At 40.3% G+C, this 21,306-nt stretch overlaps 1 protein-coding gene across 1 annotated transcript in view; it reads right to left on the bottom strand.

The window, feature by feature from the left end:
* LOC111158760 (zinc finger protein 624) overlaps positions 1-7,548 on the bottom strand; it is a 28,638-nt gene extending 21,090 nt beyond the window's left edge. The window contains exons 1-2 of the mRNA XM_022521013.1: positions 7,462-7,548; positions 4,437-4,502 (exon numbers count right to left, since the gene is read on the bottom strand). Of these exons, the coding sequence (XP_022376721.1) occupies positions 4,437-4,502; positions 7,462-7,548 (153 nt within the window). The remainder of the gene's footprint in view (positions 1-4,436; positions 4,503-7,461) is intronic.
* Between the last annotated feature and the right edge of the window lie 13,758 nt (positions 7,549-21,306).

The following is a 21,306-nucleotide window of genomic DNA, read 5'->3' as shown; positions in this document are numbered from 1 at the left end:
CAAAAGGAAAAAGTAAATTTCTATTTGGAAATGACATAATCTCTACTTACAGATTATATTATCTTGCATACAGAAAACCCTAAGGAGTCCACACTCGTGCACATGAACATACAAATAAAAACCCTTTTACAATGAAAAAAACTAGTTCAGCAAGGTTCAAGACACGAGATCAATATACATTAAGTCAACTGTTTCTATACCATCGAACATTTCAAATAAGAAATTAAGAGGGACGCCTGGGTGGCTCAGTTGGTTAAGCGGCTGCCTTCGGCAAGGGTCATGATCCCAGCGTCCTGGGATCGAGTCCCACATTGGGCTCCCTGCTGAGCAGGGAGCCTGCTTCTCCCTCTGCCTCTGCCTGCCACTCTGTCTGCCTGTGCTCACGCTCTCTGACAAATAAATAAATAAAATCTTAAAAAAAAAAAAAAAAAAATTAAGAGGGCGCCTGGGTGGCTCAGTGGTTAAAGCCTCTGCCTTCGGCTCAGGTCACGATCTCAGGGTCCTGGGATCGAGTCCCGCATCGGGCTCTCTGCTCAGTGGGGAGCCTGCCTCCTCCTGTCTCTCTCTGCCTGCCTCTCTGCCTACTTGAGATCTGTCTGTCAAATTAAAAAAAAAAAAAAAAAATCTTAAAAAAAAATGTTAAAAAAAAAAAGAAAGAAATTAAGAAAAAAATCCATTTAAAATAACAAAAAGAATAAAACACTTAGGAATGAATTTAACAAAAGATGTGCAAGGCTCATACATTAAAAATGACAAAATATCACTAAAAGAGACTGAAGGTCACTTAAATAAATGAGAGGACATTCCATATTCTTCTTACTAGAACGTAGTATTAACACAGGAATGTTTCCCAAATTGATCAACACTTTCAACACAAGCCCTAAGAAAAGTCTATCTGCCTTTTTTGGAGCTATAGAAATGTTAAAAAGTATCATTGAAATACTGGTTCTACTCAAATTAAAATTAAAACTAGGGGCACCTGGGTGGCTCAGTCAGTTAAATGTCTAACTCCTGATCTCAGGGTTTTGAGTTCAAGCCCCAAATTGGGCTCCATGGTAGGCGTGGAGCCTACTTAAAAAAAAATATTAAACAAAACTAAGCTCAGTACTTATAAATAGGATGCAGAATTTAAGAAAGAGCCAGACAGGGGGCCGTCTGGATGGCTCAGTGGGTTAAAGCCTCTGCTTTCGGCTCAGGTCATGATTCCAGGGTCCTGGGATCAAGCCCCACATTGGGCTCTCTGCCCAGCAGGGAGCCTGCTTTCCTTCCTCTCTCTGCCTGCCTTTTCTGCCTACTTGTGATCTCTGTCCGTCAAATAAATTAAAAAAAAAAAAAAAAGAAAGAAAGAAAGAAAGAGTGAGCCAGACAGAATTAACCTTCTCCCAAGGACTCCCCGTCAGAACAAAAATAAACCACATGAATTACTGATCATGTCAAAAATAATGGTATTTTCCGACAGTTCATGGTTCAAAGTCTGAAACTATTAATATTTTCACCTTAAAAAATTTTAAGTCTAAACTGTCATATGTTAAAGGAAAAATTTAAGAAGGATTGGCCCAGTATTAAATTTCAAAAAGACTATATAAAAATTATGTGTAAGAGTCTCAGAATATATCTTTTTTTTTTTTAAAGATTTTATTTCTTTGACAGAGAGAGATCACAAGTAGACAGAGAGGCAGGCAGAGAGAGAGGGAGGGAAGCAGGCTCCCTGCTGAGCAGAGAGCCCAACGCGGGACTCGATCCCAGGACCCTGAGATCATGACCCGAGCCGAAGGCAGCAGCTTAACCCACTGAGCCACCCAGGCGCCCCTAAGAGTCTCAGAATATATCTTGTCACAGAAGCAAAAAGAAAAGCCCGTTTCACATAAAATATTCTTGGAATAAAACCAAATTCCAAAGTGTAATTTTAAAAACTTAAAAACATAATTCTGGGGAAAAAAAAGGATCTTAACTTCAACATACTTTTTAAACCATAATTATCTATAAGAGAGGAAGTAAGAATATAAATGGGGAAAAGACAGTCTCTTCAACAAATGGGTGTTGGGAAAACATGACAGCTACATGTAAAAGAATGAAACTGGACCACCTTCTTAAACCCCACACAAAAATAAAGTAACAATGAATTAAGGACCTGAAACCATAAAACACCTAAAAGAAAACAAAGGCAGTAAACTCTTGGACACTGGCCTTAGCAACAGTTTCCTGGATCTGCCTCCTCAGGCAAGGGAAACAAAAGCAAAAGTAAACAACTGGGACTATATCAAACTTAAAAGCTTTTGCACAGGGACGCCTGGGTGGCTCAGTTGGTTGGGCAGCTGCCTTTGGCTCAGGTCATGATCCCAGCGTCCTGGGATCGAGTCCCACATCGGGCTCCTTGCTCTGCAGGGAGCCTGCTTCTCCCTCTGCCTCTGCCTGCCATTCTGTCTGCCTGTGCTCGCTCTCCCTCTCTCTCTCTGATAAATAAATAAAATCTTAAAAAAAAAAAAAAAAAGCTTTTGCACAGCAGAAGAAATCACCAACACAAAAATGGAAGAAGGTATTTGCAAATGATGTATCTGATAAGGGGTTAATATCCAAAATACAAAAAATGCATACAACTCAACAAATCCCCAAGTAACCCAATTAAAATTGGGCAGGGGACCTGAACAGATATTTTTCCTAAGAGGACATACATATAGACGGCCAACAGACACATGAAAGGATGCTTAACATCATTAATTACCAAAGAAATGCAAATCAAAACCATGATGAGAAAATACAGCTGTCATAATGGCTAAAATAAAAAAGACAAGAAATAACAAGAATTGGCAAGGGTGTGGAGAAAAGGGGCCACTTTGGCACTGTTGGCGGGGACACAAGTAGGTGCAGCAGCTATGGAAAACAGTATGGAGGTTCCTCAAAAAATTAAAAATAGAATGACCATATATGATCCAGTAATTCCACTGCTACTTACCTGAAGAAAATGAAAACACTAATTCAAAAAGACATATGCACCCTTATGATTATGGTAGCATTATTTCCAATAGCTAAGATACAGAAGCAATCCAAGTGTCTACCAAAAGATAAATGGATAAAGATGTGAGATATGTATACGATTCAGCCATAAAAAGGAAAAAAAATTTTGTCATTTGTCGTAACACTGATGGACCTAGAGGGTATTATGCTAAGTGAAATAAATCAAAGACAAACACCATATAACTACACTTACATGTGAAATCTAAAAAAAACAAAACAAAATGAACAAACAAAAGCCAGAAATAAACTCCAAAATAAAGAGAACAAACCGGTGGTTCCTAGGAGGGGAGGGTAAAGAGTGAAAGAGGTGAAAGGGATTAGGAGGTACAAACTTCCAGTTATAAAATAAATGAGTCACAGAGAAGAAAAGTACAGTATAGAGAGTACAGTTAATAATACTGTCACAATTCTTTATGGTAACAGATGGTAACTACAGCTTCTGTGGTGAGCACTGTGTAATGTACAGAATTGTCCAATCACTAGGCTAGACACCTGAAACTAATAAACTTTGTACATCAACTATACTTCAACAAAAAATTTAAAAAAAATTTGAACCCCACAATTCTAGAAGTATCAACAAAAGCCAAAGATTAATGTAAGTCATTAATCAGAGATCAGCTGCTTGACAAAGCTGGTTCAAAGTGGATACAAGAACAGGTGTCTACTGATAGCAGAAAAAAGAATGCCAGGATAAGACATGTCTAATATGACACTGAAAGGGTATACATTAATTTTTTGCCTTATTTCTTATTTCTAAGTTTTAAATAATTTTTCTTACATAATTCATAAATTTCTGACCGTTATTTTTTGAAAAAGTCAGGTGGATTCTGTACTCACAAATAAGAAAGTAAGCTTAAATGATAATGAAATAAAAAAATCTAAACTAATTTAAACACATCTTAAGAATGTTTCCACTCACATTGATGCATTCTTGTTTTTTTTTTTTTTTTATTTTTATTTATTTATTTGAGAGAGACAGAGTGTGAGAGACAGCAGGCGAGAGAGGCAGAGGGAGAAGGAGAAACACACTCCCAGCTGAGTGGGGAGCCAGAATCCAGGCTCGATTCCAACACCCTGGGATCGCCACCGAGGCAAAGGCAGACGCTTAACTGACGGTTCCACCCAGGAGCCCATTCTTGGTATCTTTAATGATACTGAGTCTCACAATGCAAATCAAGAATCAGAGAATGTCATAAGGGTACTTCATCAATTAGCAATGACAATGTGACCATCTGCCACATTAGGGCTGCCACCACTGACAGAAATGAAATCTGCCAAATGGATGGGACCAGCCCTGGGGTTACTACACCTATCAAGCAAGATGGTGTTCACTGTAAACTTGCAGTGAGCTAGGAACATTAAGAACCAGAGGCAGTAAAAGAGACCCTTCTCCGTCCCCTTACATACATGTTAAGTATTACCTTTACCAGCTCTGGCTCTTCTGGCTGAAGGTGAAGATCGTTATCTGCCTGGGAACCTTCAGGATTCTGAGAGGATACAGGATAAGATCGTTCAGTGACAGGCTGCCTATGACCTATAGCAGAGCCTCAACAAGCAACATCCGTCCACGGTGGATATGGCATATACAGGATAACCTCTTTTGTTGTTTTATTTAGGGCTGAAATTCATGTCCGGGAGTAACATCCAATTATAATTTTCTTTGACCTTGTTTAAGACAAGGACAAACATAAGACTGAGACAGATAGAGGGGTGCCTGGGTGGCTCAGTGGGTTAAGCCTCCGCCTTTGGCTTGGGTCATGATCTTGGGGTCTTGGGATCAAGCCCCACATTGAGCTCTGTGCTCCATGCGGAGCCTGCTTCCCAGCCCCCCGCCTGCCTCTCTGCCTACTTGTGACCTCTGTCTATCAAATAAATAAATAAAAGCTTAAAAAAAAAAAAGACTGAGACAGATAAAACCGCATAGTTTCTAAAGCAGGCTTCCAACAAAGAACCTATCACTACAAAAATAAACTTATATAAAGAGGCCTTCAGATGCCACACAATTTTCCCTTTAGATGTAGGGTTGAAATGTATTTCTCAGAAACAATCTCTCTCACTCAAGAAAAGTACTCAAAACCTGCCAACACTATGTATTTTTCACAGCTGAAAATCATTACAGTGTTGTGGGGGGGTCCAAGGGACCATCCCATTCAGGAAGTATTTCAGGGACTTCTCACTATATTGTTTTCTTCCAAACCTTATAAACTGTATCCCCATGAGGGCCTGATTTTATAGATAAAATGATCTTTTATTGTATCTTTCCATTAGCACTTAACAATTTTAGGTTTTATGTGTGCCATTTTAAAAACTATGCGTAATATAACTATCTAAAGTCCACTGCGAAAAAATGTTATCTGTCTCCTCTTCCAAGTTCGTATCTAAAAAATATAAATATTTAGCTTCCAGAAAATGTGAACCTCAACATCTGGTAATTAGGGATGGGTTTGACCATGTCAATACTAGACAAATGCTTTGGATCTACTGATCAAATGCAATATTTTGGTTTTTATTTATCTTTTCGCTCTCTTTTTCAAAAGAAGGCTCCATGTGGAGGACCTGAATGCAGGACCTGAACCGAAGACCCTAAGATCAAGATCTGAGCTGAGATCAAGAGTCACACACTCAGGGCACCTGAGTGGCTCAGTTGGTTAAGTGTCTGCCTTCAGCTCAGGTCGTGAATCCAGGGTCCTGGGATCAAGTCCTGCATCGGGCTCCCTGCTCAGTTGGAAGCCTGCTTCCCCCCTACCTCTGACTGCAGCTCCCCCTGCCTGTGCTTTCTCCCTCTCTCTGTCAAATAAATAAATAAAATCTTACCCAAAAAAAAAAAAAAAAAAAAATCAGATGTTCAACCAACTGAAGCACCCAGGCGCCCCTCATTTATCTTTCAAGGATATGTTTTAAGGACTATTTTCACTGTACATCCCAACTACAAAGAATAAAAGATCACTACTGCAGGTTACTGCAGATTATTACTAGAACAAATTATATTTGTTGGTATCATCTTTCTTCGGGATCTCCTATTTCAGAAAGTCATGCTAAAATATAGCTATTATCACATTAACACCTATCTCAAACACATTCACACACAAATACGTATGTATAATTAAAAGTCTTCAGGGAAACATTAAAAGATTCAGCTTTAATATCTAATTCCCAGGCTTCTTTTTCATAACTTTCCCACTGGAATCACTAGCTCACTGCACTGTTCTCTGCCACAGAGCCTTGCCCTTGAACTCCCTTCTCACCTAAAGTACCTTCACAAACACTTTAAGGCAATTTAAATCATTGATTGAATCATTGTCTGGGGACCACCTTAAGTCTCACTGCCCTCATGAGCTTTTTCATAGACCAATTTTGCCCATACTCATGTCCCATTTCTTTTCTTTCTTTTTTTCTTTCTTTTAAGATTTTATTTATTTATTTATCTGTCAGAGAGAGGGAGAGAGAGAGTGAGCACAAGCAGGCAGAGGGGGAGAGAGAAGCAGGCTCCTGCTGAGCAAGGAGCCCGATGCAGGACTCAATCCCAGGACCTTGGGATCACGACCCGAGCCAAAGGCACGGGTCTCACTGTGCCATCCAGGGGTCTCCATTTCTTTTCTTTCATAGCAATCATCTCTTTATCATATGGCTAAGCAACTATCATTCACCTAAATAAATTATGTAACTATTTCTTTTGTATGCCTTACTCAATGAGACTGTAAGTTTACTACAGCCAAGCACTTCTTAAACATTTTCTTTCTCTCCGTGATCTATTAAGCTCGATCACTTCTTAATGGGTAGAAAAGAGGAGATCACTGAGAGTGGGCACAAGGGGAATGGTCCCTCTCAATTAAGAGGGTGTGTGGGTGTGTCTGTGTGTGTACATATTTTTCCAAAATTTCCTAAACAAAATTTCCAATTTAAAATAGTCCATTCTTCTATCCCATAAATAACTGAAATTTCCCAGGAACTATACAAACTGAACATCAAAAGTAAATTTCCTAGGCTCTCTATCAAAACTAGCAAAAGTATTTTTTGAAAGCTCATGTGCCTTGATAATTGGTTCAATATGTATAATGAATCTTTTTTTTTTTTTTTTTTTTTTCCAAGATTTTATTTATTTGACAGACAGAGATCACAAGTAGGCAGAGAGGCAGGCAGAGAGAGAGGAGGAAGCAGGCTCCCTGCTGAGCAGAGAGCCCGATGCGGGGCTCGATCCCAGGACCCTGAGATCATGACCTGAGCCGAAGGCAGAGGCTTTAACCCACTGAGCCACCCAGGCGCCCCTAATGAATCTTTTTAGAGAGTCCAAGCTTTACTATGATGAACCCAATTTCCATGGGTGAAACAATTTGATTCAGTTACCAGAAGGGATGTGGGTAAGGTAGAGAAGTCACAGACTTCAGGAAAAACCGACATGCTCTCAACCCAAGAGGCAGGTCAGGACCCGAAGAAACCCCAACTTACCAGTGGTCCAACTGAAAAAACCACAGCAGCCATAATTTCTTCCTCTGTGTTCCCCTCTCTGGCTAGAGTGGAGTCCTGCAGAGGCATACCCAAGAAAGAGAAATAAGCCATGAAAACCCATCCTGCCTCGGAAATCGCAGACTTACCCAGCTGGAATCCTGACATTACAAGAAAGCAATGACTTCCCTAAAGAACACAAGATTAGCCCTCCAAAATCAGTGAGAAAAAATGATCCTTGATCCCGGAGATCTTGTCATTTTAATGCCACTAAATGTAGTCATGGCTAGCAGGCCAGACATTCTACAAGGTTCTTTTAATTTGAACTTCACATCAATCCAATGGGAATTATATTTCCATTCCACTGATCAGGAAAATGAAGCTTAGAGAAATAATACTATTTATCCAAGGCAATTCATGACCCCAAGTCAGTCTAATTCCAATGCTCACAACTTTTCCATTAAATCAATCAGCTACGTGATATGGAAGAAAACAATTTAATCTTTCTTTGCCACAATCACCTATTCATCTAAAAATGAAACATTCAGGGCACCTGGGTAGCTCAGTGGGTTAAGCCTCTGCCTTCAGCTCAGGTCATGATCTCGGGGTCCTGGGGTCGATCCCTGCATCGGGATCTCTGCTCAGCAGGGAGCCTGCTTCTCTCTCTCTGCCTGCTTGTGATCTCCGTCTGTCAAATAAATAAATAAAATCTTTTAAAAAAATAAAAATAAATAAAAATGAAACATTCTAAGAATCTCTTCTTCCTATCTTTCATGTGATGATCAATTTGCTAACATTTGCAGAGATTTCAGCTACAACTTCCAAACTCAAAGAAGCCCTGATATGCTTCTCTCAATCTCAAATTCAAACAGATCTTTATCTAGTCATTCTGTATCAGGCAAACCCAAATAAGAAGGAAGCAGGGGGGAAAAAAAAAGAATATGACCCAACTAATGCTGAGTTTGGTTGCAAAACTAGAGTCTGCAAACTCTTACAAAAATGTTTGTAAACATTCTCTTAATTAAAGGGCAAACTTTCAGGATGATGCTGCAAGCCATATAAAAGGGCAGTGGTGCAATAAGAATATAGCTTCCCGGATTTTGTGAAATTCTTTTTAATGACAGTTTCCTAGGAAGTTTGACGCTCTCACCATGCAGGAGGGCTTGTGGGGCCCAAGGGAATCTATGCAGGATCATGCTGAATCTGTCCCTGCTTTACGTACTTGATTTGCCTCCATTAAGAATTCATATCCAAGACCTTTGTATTCAAAAGCCTAGTCCAAAGAACAGCAGAATAAATATTACTGGAGAGCTTGTGAAAATGTAAAAAAATTTTTTTAAAAGATTTTTATTTATTTATTTGACAGAGAGAAATCACAAGTAGGCAGAGAGGCAGGCACAGAGAGAGGAGGAAGCAGGCTCCCCGCTGAGCAGAAAGCCCGATGCGGGGCTTGAACCCAGGACCTGGGATCATGACCTGAGCCGAAGGCAGCGGCTTAACCCACTGAGCCACCCAGGCGCCCCGAAAATGCAAAATTTGAGGTCCAACTCCAGAACATATTGAATCAAGAATCAGCTTTGTAATAAGATCCTTAACTGATCCTTAAACATCAAAGTTTAAGACAATATGGATCTAATAAAGATCATGCCAACAAATGGACAACCTAGAAGAAATGAGTAAATTCCTAAAACATACAATCGACCAAGACTGAATCATGAAGAAAGAGAAAATCTGACAGACTGAATACTAGTAAGGAGATTGAATCAATAATAATAAGTCTCGCAAAAAACAAAGTCCAGGACTAGGTAGTTTCATTGGTGAATTCCACCAAATATTTAAGATGAATTAGTACCAATCCTTCTCAAACTCTTCCAAAGAACACAAAGGAAGGAATACTTTCAAACTCATTTTATGAGGCCAGCATTACCGTGAAACCAAAACCAGGCAAAGACACCAGAAGAAAAGAAAATTAGATGTCAATAACCCTCTTGAATATAGATGCAAAATTCCTCGACAAAATACTAGCAAACTGAATTCAACAATACATCAAAAGAATCATACACAATGACCAGGTGGGATTTATTCCAGGGATCCAAGAATAGTTCAACATCTGCAAGTCAATCAATGTGATGTACACCACATTAACAAAATGAAGAATAAAAATGATACGATCATCTCAAGAGATGCAGAAAAAGCGTTTGGCAAAATTCAGCATCCATTTATGATAAAAAGTCTCAATAAAGGCCATATATGACAAGACCACAGCTAACATACTCAGTGGTGAAATGATAAAGCTTCTCATCATTGCCCATTCTCATCATTTATATTCAGCATAATATTGGAAGTCCTCGCCACAGCAATTTGGCAAGAAAAAGAAATCAAAACTATAGAGATTGGAAAAGAACCGTTACTATTTGCAGATGACATAATATTATATTAGAGAAACCCCTAAAGACTCTGCCAAAAAACTGTTAGGATAAACAAAAACGGTTAGAATACAAATCAACTTACAAAAATCAGTTGCGTTTCTATACACTAATAATAAACTGTAAGAAAGAGAAATTAAGAAAATAATCTCACTTAGAATTGCATCAAAAAGAATAAAATACCTAGGGATAAATTTAACCAAGGGGCTGAAAGACCTGTACATTGAAACCAGAAGACATTAAATGGAAAGACATTCTGTGTTCAAGGATTAGAAGAACCAATATTGTTAAAATGTCCATACTACCCAAAACAATTTATAGGTTTAATACAATCCCTATAAAGTACCAACAACATTTTTCACAAAACTAGAACAAATCATACTAAAATTTCCTCAAAAAATTAAAAATAGTACTACATTTTCCAGCAATTCCACTTCCGGGCATTTATCTGATAGATACAAAAACCCTACCTCAAAAAGATATCCACACTCATATGTTCACTGTAGCATTAGTTACAATAGTCAAGAAATGGAAGTGTTTGTTGACAGATGAATAGATAATATAATACCTTCAGAGGAATATTATTCAGCCATAAAAAAGAAGGAAATCTTGCCATTTGTGAAAACGTGGATGGACCATGAGGGCATTATGCTAGGTGAAACAAGTCAGACAGATGTAGACAACTATCACCTCGCTGCTATGTGGAATCTAAAATAAAAAACAAAACAACCGCCTATTGCAAACTTGAACTCACAGATACAGAGAACAGACTGCCAGAGATGATTGCCAGAGGCGGGGGTGAGCAGTGGATGAGATGGGCAAAGGTGGCCAAAAGCTATAAACTTCTAGTTATAAAATAAGTAAGTCCTGGAGATATAATGTACAGAATGGTGACTACAGTTAATAATATTGTATTATATATTTTAAGTTGATAAGGGTAAATCCTAAAAATTCTCATCACAAGAAAAAAACCTTTAACTACGTGTGATGGTGGATGTTAACTAGATTTGTAACGATCACTTTGTTATCTATAGCTATAATGATTATTTTATACACCTGAAACTAAGATAATATTTATGTCAATTATATTTCAATTAAAAAATGAAGTGCTAAGTACCTCTATAGATGAAAAAAGAAAGCAAGCTCTCATTATAAACACACATACATACACTAAAATAAATCATCAAGCCAGGGGGTGGGGAGGTGGGGGGCACATGGGTGGCTCAGTTGGTTAAGTGTCCAACTCTTGATTTTGGCTCAGGTCATGATCTCAGGGTCATGGGACTGAGCCCCATGTGGGGCTCCATGCTCAGTGAGGAGTCTGCTTGAGCTTCTCTCTCTTCCTCTCCTTCTGTCCCTCCCCCTGCTCTCATTGCTCTCTCTCTAGAATAAAATAAATAAAACCTTACATAAAAACTGAACATATGAGGTTCTCTAACCATGATGTAGTAGAATTACAAATTAAGTTTGGAGATGGGGGAGAAAAACCCAATCACCAGGAAATTAAAATTGATCCTCCTGAGTATTTATTAAGTCAAAGAAAGAACTTTATTTGCCAGTGAAATAGAAAATGAGAGAATTATAGGTTAAAACCTCATGGGTTGCCAAAACTTTCACAAAGATAAAATTTATATCCCTAAATACAGGCAACTGATATATTTTTTTAAAGATTTTATTTATTTATTTGACAGACAGAGATCACAAGTAGGCAGAGAGGTAGGCAGAGAGAGAGAGAGAGGGGAAAGCAGGCTCCCCGCCAAGCAGAGAGCCCAATGTGTGGCTCGATCCCAGGACCCGGGGATCACGACCCGAGCTGAAGGAAGAGGCTCTAAGCTACTGAGCCACCCAGGCGCCCCATGGGCAACTGGTATTTTTAAAAAGAATAAAATTATTAAACATTCAACTATGTAAGAGAAATAATTAACAAGCAAACCATAAAGAAAAAATAATAAAGAAACTAGTAAAACAAAACAGTTGACAAAGGCAGGAGCAGATTCTCTAAATAATGAAATACATATGCCACTGGCCAAAGAAAAATACCAGTAAATCAAAAATAGAAACAAGAAAGGGGCTATAACATATAAATCATCTTAAAACCATATGCCAATAAAAATAAAATTTCCCAAAGAACAATTTTTGCTTAAAATTTTTCTAAGACTGACTCAAATGGCAGGAAACTTATGCAGGCCAAAGTAGCAGAAAGTGCTAGTTGCCTTCCAACATCCAGTCTCCCCTTTTATACCGACAAACGCCTGAAATCTCAGCAGGACACGAGGCCACCCAGGTAGAGACATTTCCCAGCCACCACATAGGCAGGTGTGCCCATGTGACTAAATTATAGCAAATGGGATTTAAACAAGAGAGCTGACGTCGTATCTTTAAAGGGAGCTGCTTGGCCTCCAATTCCTCATTTCCCCTTCCAAAGGCCTGGAATGCAACGGGCTGAAAGTGTGCCAGCTTCTGCCATAGGAAAGACAACACACCCAGGAGGTGCTGAAGTGAAAAGGTGAATGGAAACTGGGTATCCAGATGACCTTATGGATGAGAGCTACCTACCCCTATCACTTCAGGCCACCTAACAGCTCAGACTTCCATATGAGAAAGAAACAGGCTTTCTTGTTCAAAACACACAGACTCTGTTAAAGCTGAGAAATTAATTTCCTAGTTAGTACAATGAGTGGCCCTGAAAGAAAAATGGCAAGTTCTCAGGTAAGCAGGGGAGAGTTGGGTTTTAATTAAATCAAGAAAACATGTGAGGGGGGGCGCCTGGGTTGCTCAGTGGGTTAAGCCTCTGCCTTCGGCTCAGGTCATGATCTCAGGGTCCTGGAACCGAGTCCCACATCGGGCTCTCTGCTCAGCAGGGATCCTGCTTCCCCCCACTCTCTCTGCCTGCCTCTCTGCCTACTTGTGATCGCTGTCAAATAAATAAATAAAATCTTTAAAAAAAAAAAAAAATGACCTGAAGAGTGCGTGGGTGGTTCAATGGGTTGAGCATCTGCTTTCAGCTCTGGTGGAGTCCTGGATCCTGGGATCAATCCCGGAACTGGGCTCCCTGCTCAGCCCAGAGACTGCTTCTCTCTGTCCTTCTGCCCCTCCCCCATTTGTGCTCTCTCTCAAATAAATAAAATCTTAAAAAAAAAAAAAAAAAAAAAAGAATGACATGAGTCATCATTGCTTTTTAAATTTGTAAGGATTAATAAACTCCCCCTTAGCAATATGCCATATAGATAATGCTAGCTAAATATGGTTAATACTAAACTGTGCCATAAACTGTGCCATCTTTTAAAGTTTTATCATCAGACTAACCAATGCTACCTAAAATTCAATAAATTCAGCCTGATCTCAGTTATGTAAAAATAACGCAGAGAGACAAAGATAGCATGTGAATAAGCCAAAACTCCACTGTGACCTGAGCGCTGGGCCGGGGGTGTTTACCTTCTTTCTGTTTGTCTTCACTTTCCATGTAGACAAGAAGGAGGAGTTTGTTGTAGGTTCTAACTTCGGTTTGGCTACTGTGGAGACACGCCCACAAGCAAACCACCTGAGCTCAAGGCAAATCATCTGAGCAGTTGCTCCTTTCACCTCTGACATCACACAGAAGATATCAGGCCGATACTTCAATCACCAGTCATAATTTCCTAGATATTTTCTCTGGATATTGCGACTTCACCCAAGTCCTGTCTACCCAAGCACTGCGGAAGTTATCAGGGACTTGAGAAATTTCTCTCGCTGTGGCTCCCAAGCCAGCTTTGTTATTTTAGAATAACGAAGGGGACCATATTCTCCGTGAGAACTTCAGCGCCTTGGACCAGTGCAGCATTTCCCAGCCAAAGCAATGATGCCATTACCACGTCAGGGAGAGACAACGGACTTAAAAGTGATGATGTGAAATGCCATAAAATGAGGCAGGGAAAAACTGCCCCGGGCACAGAAGGACAGGAGTTCGTCCGCCTGTCAGGTCACCAGATGTGAAACCGGTCCGTCCCCGCCGCTTCAGAAGCCGGCAGGAAGACTCCTTCCTCCCCCCTCGCCCCCTTCCCCAAAGAGCGCATCTGGCGTCCCCCGCCTCCCTCCGTCAAAGGCGCGGGACTGGGAAGAGGCGGACCGCCCCGGTCGAACCACGAAAGCCGTGGCCCCGCGCCCGAGCCGAGAACACCGACGGCTCCCGAGCCAGGCCAGCGGGAGACCGAGCCGAAAGCCAGGCAGGAGGCCCAGCCCCAGTCGCCTCTCGGGTGGGCGTGTCGCCTCAGGGACAGGGACTCCGGAGGGACCGGCCACGACCCGGACACCGCCGGGAGCCAAGCGCCAAGGGAGGGGCAGCGGAAAATCGGGGCCTGGCGCCGGGGGCAATGAGTACCTGGCTGCCGAACTGAGAACAACTGCTGGCACTCGCAGAGCAGGACGAGAACGCTTCCATCAATGGCGCCAGCTTGGTGGGGCCGGCCTCCAAGCAAGCCAGTGCGCCTGCGCAATCGTGCTCCCGAACTACAGAGCCCAGAATCCTCAGCGCGGAGCGGTGTTTTTTTTGTTTGTTTGTTTTTTGTTTTTTTGGCCCCCCATTTTTCTTCTTTTTCTTCTACTCTTTTGTCTGCGTTTAAGAGGAAATTGGATGTGTTTATCGACAGTTTGGGTGACCTAAAAATCTATTCAGATTGAACAAACTTGTATTGAGAGGCTATAACCATGTGTCAAGCATTAACACGAGCAAGGCAAAAGATGACACCACCTCTTGACTCTGAACATTTCAGGGTGACTAAAGAAATAAAGTCAATGATAGAAGATACAGGCCTTTTGTAAATTAGCTAAAACTTCGGATGCCAGTAGAGTTGGTAAGTGCGTGTGCGCAATTTCCCTTGTCTTTCTTGAATGAAAAATCGGTAATGCTTTCGTTATAATTTCTGGGTTTTTGATCTAGAACTTCCTCAGTTCATCCAAATTAAAAATAATTAATATTTATATTAATTTATAGTTATATCTTATTATTCATATCGATTTTTATTATATTATTATATATTATATATGATAAAGCATGCATTCCTTTGCCTCAGTTCCATGGTTTAATGCCCAAAGGTCTAATTTTCCATAGTGAAACAGGCTCCATAAAGTCTCAAGGGCAGCTTCCCTCAGTGAAACCATTTCCTCCCTAGCCCAGTCCTACTCTGTGTACCTTGGATTGTATGCTGCTGTGATTGTGTATGGGGCCCACACAGGGTGAGCATATGGGGAGCATATGACATATGGGGATCTGCAGGGAAATAGCTCAGTGAAGCTGAACGTTGTAAAACTGGGTTCTTGGAATCTCAAAAAGCCAGTGGATACCTTTGGAGAAAATATGACATGTGACACTTGAACTATGAAAGGAAAAAATGTAAGTGGGAAATCAAACTATTGGAGATAACAAGTATATCTGAAATGAAAAAAGAAAAAAACCCAGTAGATTAAGAGCTGATTAGACACTACAAAAGGAAAGAATCATGAATTGTAACTGTCCAAAATGAAACACAGGGAAAAAAAATAGAGCATCAGTGAGTTATGGAACAACATGAAGTAGCCTAACTGTGTGTAATTAGAATGGTAGAAGGAGGGGAGAGAGATAAGGAGTAGAAAAATACTTGAAGAAATGACTAAATACTGTCAAAATTTGATGAAAATTAAAAATCCACAGATCCAAGCAGCTCAGTGAAATTCAAAGAAAACACATGAAGAAAATCACACCAAGGCACAGCATAATCAAATTGCTACAAACCAGTAATAAAGGAAAATCTTAGAAAAACAAAGGTATGTGTTTACTGGGTTCAAAGATAATTACTTTTCAAGGGGGGGAAAAAAGCAAAGCAAGCCAGAGGACAATGGAGTGCTTTTAAAGTATGGGAAGGGGGGGCGCCTGGATGGCTCAGCAGGTTAAACCTCTGCCTTCAGCTCGGGTCATGATCTCAGGGTCCTGGGATCGAGCCCTACATCAGGCTCTCTGCTCAGTGGAGAGCCTGCTTCTCCCTCTCTCTGCCTGCCTCTCTGCCTACTTGTGACCTCTCTCTCTGTCAAATAAATAAATAAAAATATTAAAAAATAAATAAAGTACCGAAAGAGGGGAAAAACCTGTCAGCCCAGAAATTTATACCCATCAAATTATTCTCATAAATGAAGGTAAACTGATAGTGAGATGAGATGGAATAGGAACACTTCTCTCTGTATCTCCCATTAATTACAGCTAAAAACCCTTGATACTATATATAAAACAAATTAAGACTCTGAAAGTTGGACAGGAGGCAGGCCAGCTAGGGATCTTGCAACCTGAGGAAAGACACAGTGGTAGGTTTTCTACATTTTTATTTTACATCCTATATCCTGACCTGGGTGCTGGAGAAGCTGGCAATCCAATATTCCAATGGTTGCAGATACCAAAAAAGAAAAAGAGAAAAAGCTCCAAGGAAAGCTTGTGGCTCTTCAGCTAATGGACCAAGAAAAGGGCAGCCTAGAGTGGCAAAAAACCTTTAAGAAAATAACCACTCTGCTTCAGCCAAACGCCACAGAAAAAACTGTGGTCCTACTTCATCCCCAACAACAAAGACTGAAATGGGGTGCCCTTCTGTCCTTGCAGGGATAGTGTCAGAGCAGGCAGTATGGGCAGCTGCAACCTTCATTCCCACCCAGCTAGTAGTATTGAGCCTCCCTACACACAATGTCAGTGACCGCTACATGGAAGTTGTAAGAGATGCCTCTCTCCTCCTAGACAAGGTGTCGTTAATGGTGATGGTTTAGTGAGGAGCCTGAAATTCTACCCCTGTGCAGCAGGAACAAGAAATTCCCCTCCTCAGAGCTGTCAATAGAAGCTGAATTTCTTGGACTTGAATTCCCACCAAATAATAATAGTATAGTGGTTAACATCCTTCTCCCATCAGAGTGGTGTCAGGGGAGACCTGCTAAAACACAAATTTGACAAAAATTTAGTCTCTAAATTTGACCAAAGACAAAAATCTTCATATGCAAGATGCCAAGAAAATGCCAACTGCTGTCTAAGACAGATCATAATCAAATTCCTGAGATCTAAAGATGAAGAATCCTGGAAGCAACAAGAGAAAAAGGACACTGTACAAGTAATGGAAAAACAATTCAAATGACAGTAGACTTCTCATCAGAAATCGTGGGGGCCAGAAGGAGCTGAAACAACATTTTTCAAGAAAGAAAGTAATTGTAAACCCAGAATCTGAGTTTAGTCAGTGACAATGAAGCAAACATTCTTCCCATCATGTTTCTACCCTTGTACTGCAATTTAAAGGTACATGGAAACAAGAAAATACATTGTTTGATATAACATGCTAAGATTCTTCCTGAAGATGAGCCAAAAACTATTTGATGATAACACGCAATAATTTAAAGCAGAGAAACTGGAAGAGAAGCTAGAAGTGAAAGAATAAGAAGCAGCGTGGGTTAAAAATAGATGATCTAGGGGAAAAGTAAAGTTCTCCAGTATGTAGTATATAGTTAAGCATGTGCCTTCTGATTGCAATGGTGACAGATGGTCTTTATTTCAAGTTGTGCAGATGCTAAGATAGTTCATGAAAGAGGTTTGCCAAGCACAGAAGGGTCAGAAGCGTCAGAAGCGTTGTCCTCTCTTGGACCCTGGATGTCAGAGCGAGCTCAGAATATGCATAGCCTAGAAAACCTTGGTGCTCCCTGCAGACATGCTGAGCTGGTTTCCCAGATGAGCATTAGCTTTTCATGGTGGAATGTGTCAGGTAGTGGGGATACCTTTTTTTCTGGATTCTATAGAAAATACATACTTGGGTGCCTGGTTGGCTCAGTGGGTTAAGCCTCTGCCTTCAGCTCAGGTTATGATCTCAGGGTCCTGGGATCGAGTCCCACATTGATCGGGCTCTCTGCTCTGCAGGGAGCCGGCTTCCTCCTCTCTCTCTCTCTCTCTCTGCTTGCCTCTCTGCCCACTTGTGATCTCTCTGTGTCAAATAAATAAAATCTTAAAAAAAAAAAATCCCTTGTATGTATTTGATATGCATTCTCTGCAGATGAAGTCTGACCACTGAATAAATCCAAAGGGTAAGAAATGAGGTGTCTAACGGCTAATGTGTATGAGAGGAGTGGTTGCACAAGTGGCTTGCACTTGCGGAGCTCCTTAAGGCAAAGTGTGCATACCATGAACATGTGAGAGATGGCAATGGGGTCATCTCAGAGATGAGAGGTAGAGTACATGGGCTTTTAGCAGAAGCAGCTGAAGTTACTACCAGCTTCCTAAGAACTGAGGAAGACATAAGCAATTAGTGCTCAGATGCATGAGCACATATTAGAATTCCAGAAAGATGAGAAGATTCCAGAAAGATGGAAAGATTGCTTAAGAACCCATGGAGGGGCACCTCGGTGGCTCAGTCATCAAGCATCTGGCTTCGGCTCAGGTCTTATCCTGGGATCAAGCCTGTGTCCGGGCTCTGTGTTCCCTCTCTCATTGCTCTGTCTCTATTAAAAAACAAAACAAAACAAAACAAAAACACACAAAAAAACAAAAAACAAACCCATGGAAGTGTTGAGTCACTTTTACACCTCTACAAAGTCCAAAAAGCACAAGACCAAGCTACAACAGCACCAGCCAAGGGCTTTTCTTAATTATATGGAACCAGCCATTTTAATTTCTACGTTGTGACTACATTTTACAAATACAATCACAAAATCTCTTTTCCCCCAAATGTTATGGGATCCTTTCCCCCAAATTGTGATGGACAGGATTCAAGATGACTCTATTACCATCCCTCTCACGTGTGACCCTCATTTGGTTCATATTCATGTGATGTGATGCAGGCTTTGCCTGAATTTTCAGCCAAAGGAAAAACCAGCCATCTATGAAATTTCATGTGAAAGTGACACATAAAAATAAAGTTGCTCCCTCCTCCTTCTCCTGATTTCTGTTTAACACCCTGGTTACACTTCACACCACAAAGGGGAAATATATTTATGATGTAATGTTGTGAAAACATCTGCATAGTGAGATGTTTTTACGTTCATTTACTCTTTTTTAGTAACCATTACACCCAATGTGGGGCTCAAACTCATGACCCCAAGATCAAGAGTCACATGCTCTTCTGAGAGAGCCAGGCACCCCCTCATCTGTGTAATAAGATAAAAACTACAAAATAGGTACATAAAAATAAAGCCTAGAATAAACATATTATACTACTTATTTCTGGGTGGCAAGATTTAGGTTGTTTACTTAACATTTTTCTCTATTTTTACCCTTATTACAATGTTATTTTTACAATAAAACATATGGCTATTTTATTTTTAGGAAAGACTTGAGGGGTGCCTGGGTGGCTCAGTTGTTAGGAGTCTTCCTTCAGCTCAGGTCATGATTCCAGGGTCTTGGCATCAAGCCCCACATGTGGCTCCCTCCTTGGATGGGGGGCTGGTTCTCCCTCTCCCACTCCCCCTGCTTGTGCTCCCTCTCTCGCTGTCTCTCTCTGTCATATAAATAAATAAAATCTTTTAAAAAAAAAAAGACTTGAAATAAATAAGCAAAAATTATGAAATGATCATTAGGATGGATGGGTTATAGGGAATGTTTTCTTTTTTCTATACTTCCTTAGTATCTAGCAATATAATTACATAGGTTTTATAAGATAAAAATAATTTTGGGGGCACCTGGGTGGCTCAGTGGGTTAAAGCCTCTGCCTTTGGCTCAGGTCATGGTCCCAGGGTCCTGGGATCGAGCCCCACATCGGGCTCCCTGCTCAGCGGGGAAACTGCTTCCTCCTCTCTATCTCTGCCTGCCTCTCTGTCTACTTGTAATCTGTCAAACAAACAAATAAATAAACTTTAAAAAAAAGATAATAATTTTTAAAATTTTGCATATCTTTCTGTGCTAGATTACACATGTTACTGATTTTTCTACCAAAGTTTTTATTTTACTAATTAACATAATTCTTTAAGAGACTGATGAACTAGGGACTTTTGTTTTCTCAATTTTGAAGTTGAATACTTACTTCCACAATTCACTCTCCTACGTTTGTTGTGCTATACAATTGATTTCCAAGATGTTTTCCAAGGTATTCGGTGAAAACTGAAAGAATGATATTTGGGAAAAAAAATCCATGTCAATTATGGTTCATTTATTAACTCTAAATTTTCTGGTAAGTCACAAAACTTGATATATAATTAATTTCCCATGTTTGTTATAGTTGTAAGTTTTCACTCTCCAGAATTTTTTTGATGAATGAGTTGTAAATAATTGCTGAAGATTTTCCTTCCTGTAGTCATTAAACATATACAATGTATTTCAGCATGCGTTCTCTGACATTATATGGCCTCTTGTATTCCTTATAGCCATACTGTTTGCTGTGTTCTCTGATGTACGCTAAGGCTCGAGTTACATCTGAAAGTTTGTCCACATTCACTTATGAAGTTTTTCTCTAGTATGTACTCTGTAATGTACAGTAAAGTCAGAATTACTCCTGACGGTGTTCCCACATTCCTTCCATGCACAGGGCTTCTTCGTGATATGAGCTCTCCAAAGAAGGGTAAGTCGTGATACACTGATAAAACTTTCCGGATATTCCTTCTCTCTAGTATGTGTTCTCAGATGCACAGCAAGGTTAAGAGCCTTTACTGAAGGCCTTTCTACATTCATCACTTTTATGGGGTTTCTCCCCAGTTTGAATTCTCTGATGTTCTACACCATGTATCATCTGGCCGAATGCACTTTCCATAGTCATTACATGTCAGTGGTTTCTCTCCTGTATGTATTCTTTTTTTTTCTTTTAAGATTTTATTTATTTATTTGTTTGACAGACAGAGATCACAAGGAGGCAGAGAGGCAGGCAGAGAGAGAGGAAGGGAAGCAGGCTCCCTGCTGAGCAAAGAGCCCGATGCGGGGCTCAATCCCAGGACCCTGACATCGATCCCAGGATCCTGAGTTCATGACCTGAGCCAAGAGCAGAAGCTTAACCCACTGAGCCACCCAGGTAGGTGCTCCTGTTTGTATTCTTTGATGGGCACTGAGGCCGCATTACTGGGTGAAGACTTTTTCACACTGATTACATTTGAAAGGTTTTTCGCCAGTAGGAGAGAATTTATGCAGACTGAGCTATGACATGTTAGCAAAAAATTTCCCACATTCATTAATGTTTTTTCTTCATTATGGGTCTTTTGATGTACAATTACTCATCAAAGATTTCCCACACTAGGTACATTGAGATGGCTTGAATCCAATGCGAATTTTCTCACGCTCTGTGAGACTTACCATTTGAGTGAATACTTCCACACATTCAGCACATTGGTATGGTTTCTCCACAGTACGGATTCTGTGGTGAACAGTTAGGTGTGATTTTAGCCTGAATGGTTCCTTGCATTCATTACTCCCATAAGGTTTCTCATTTGTATGAATTCACTGACAAACAGGAAGAGATGAGGAACACGAGGCCTT

The sequence above is a fragment of the Enhydra lutris genome, unplaced genomic scaffold (genome assembly GCF_002288905.1).
Source record: "Enhydra lutris kenyoni isolate GAN:26980312 unplaced genomic scaffold, ASM228890v2 scaffoldscaffold63, whole genome shotgun sequence".
NCBI classification, from domain to species: Eukaryota; Metazoa; Chordata; class Mammalia; order Carnivora; family Mustelidae; genus Enhydra; species Enhydra lutris.
This window is presented reverse-complemented; position numbering and strand designations above follow the sequence as displayed.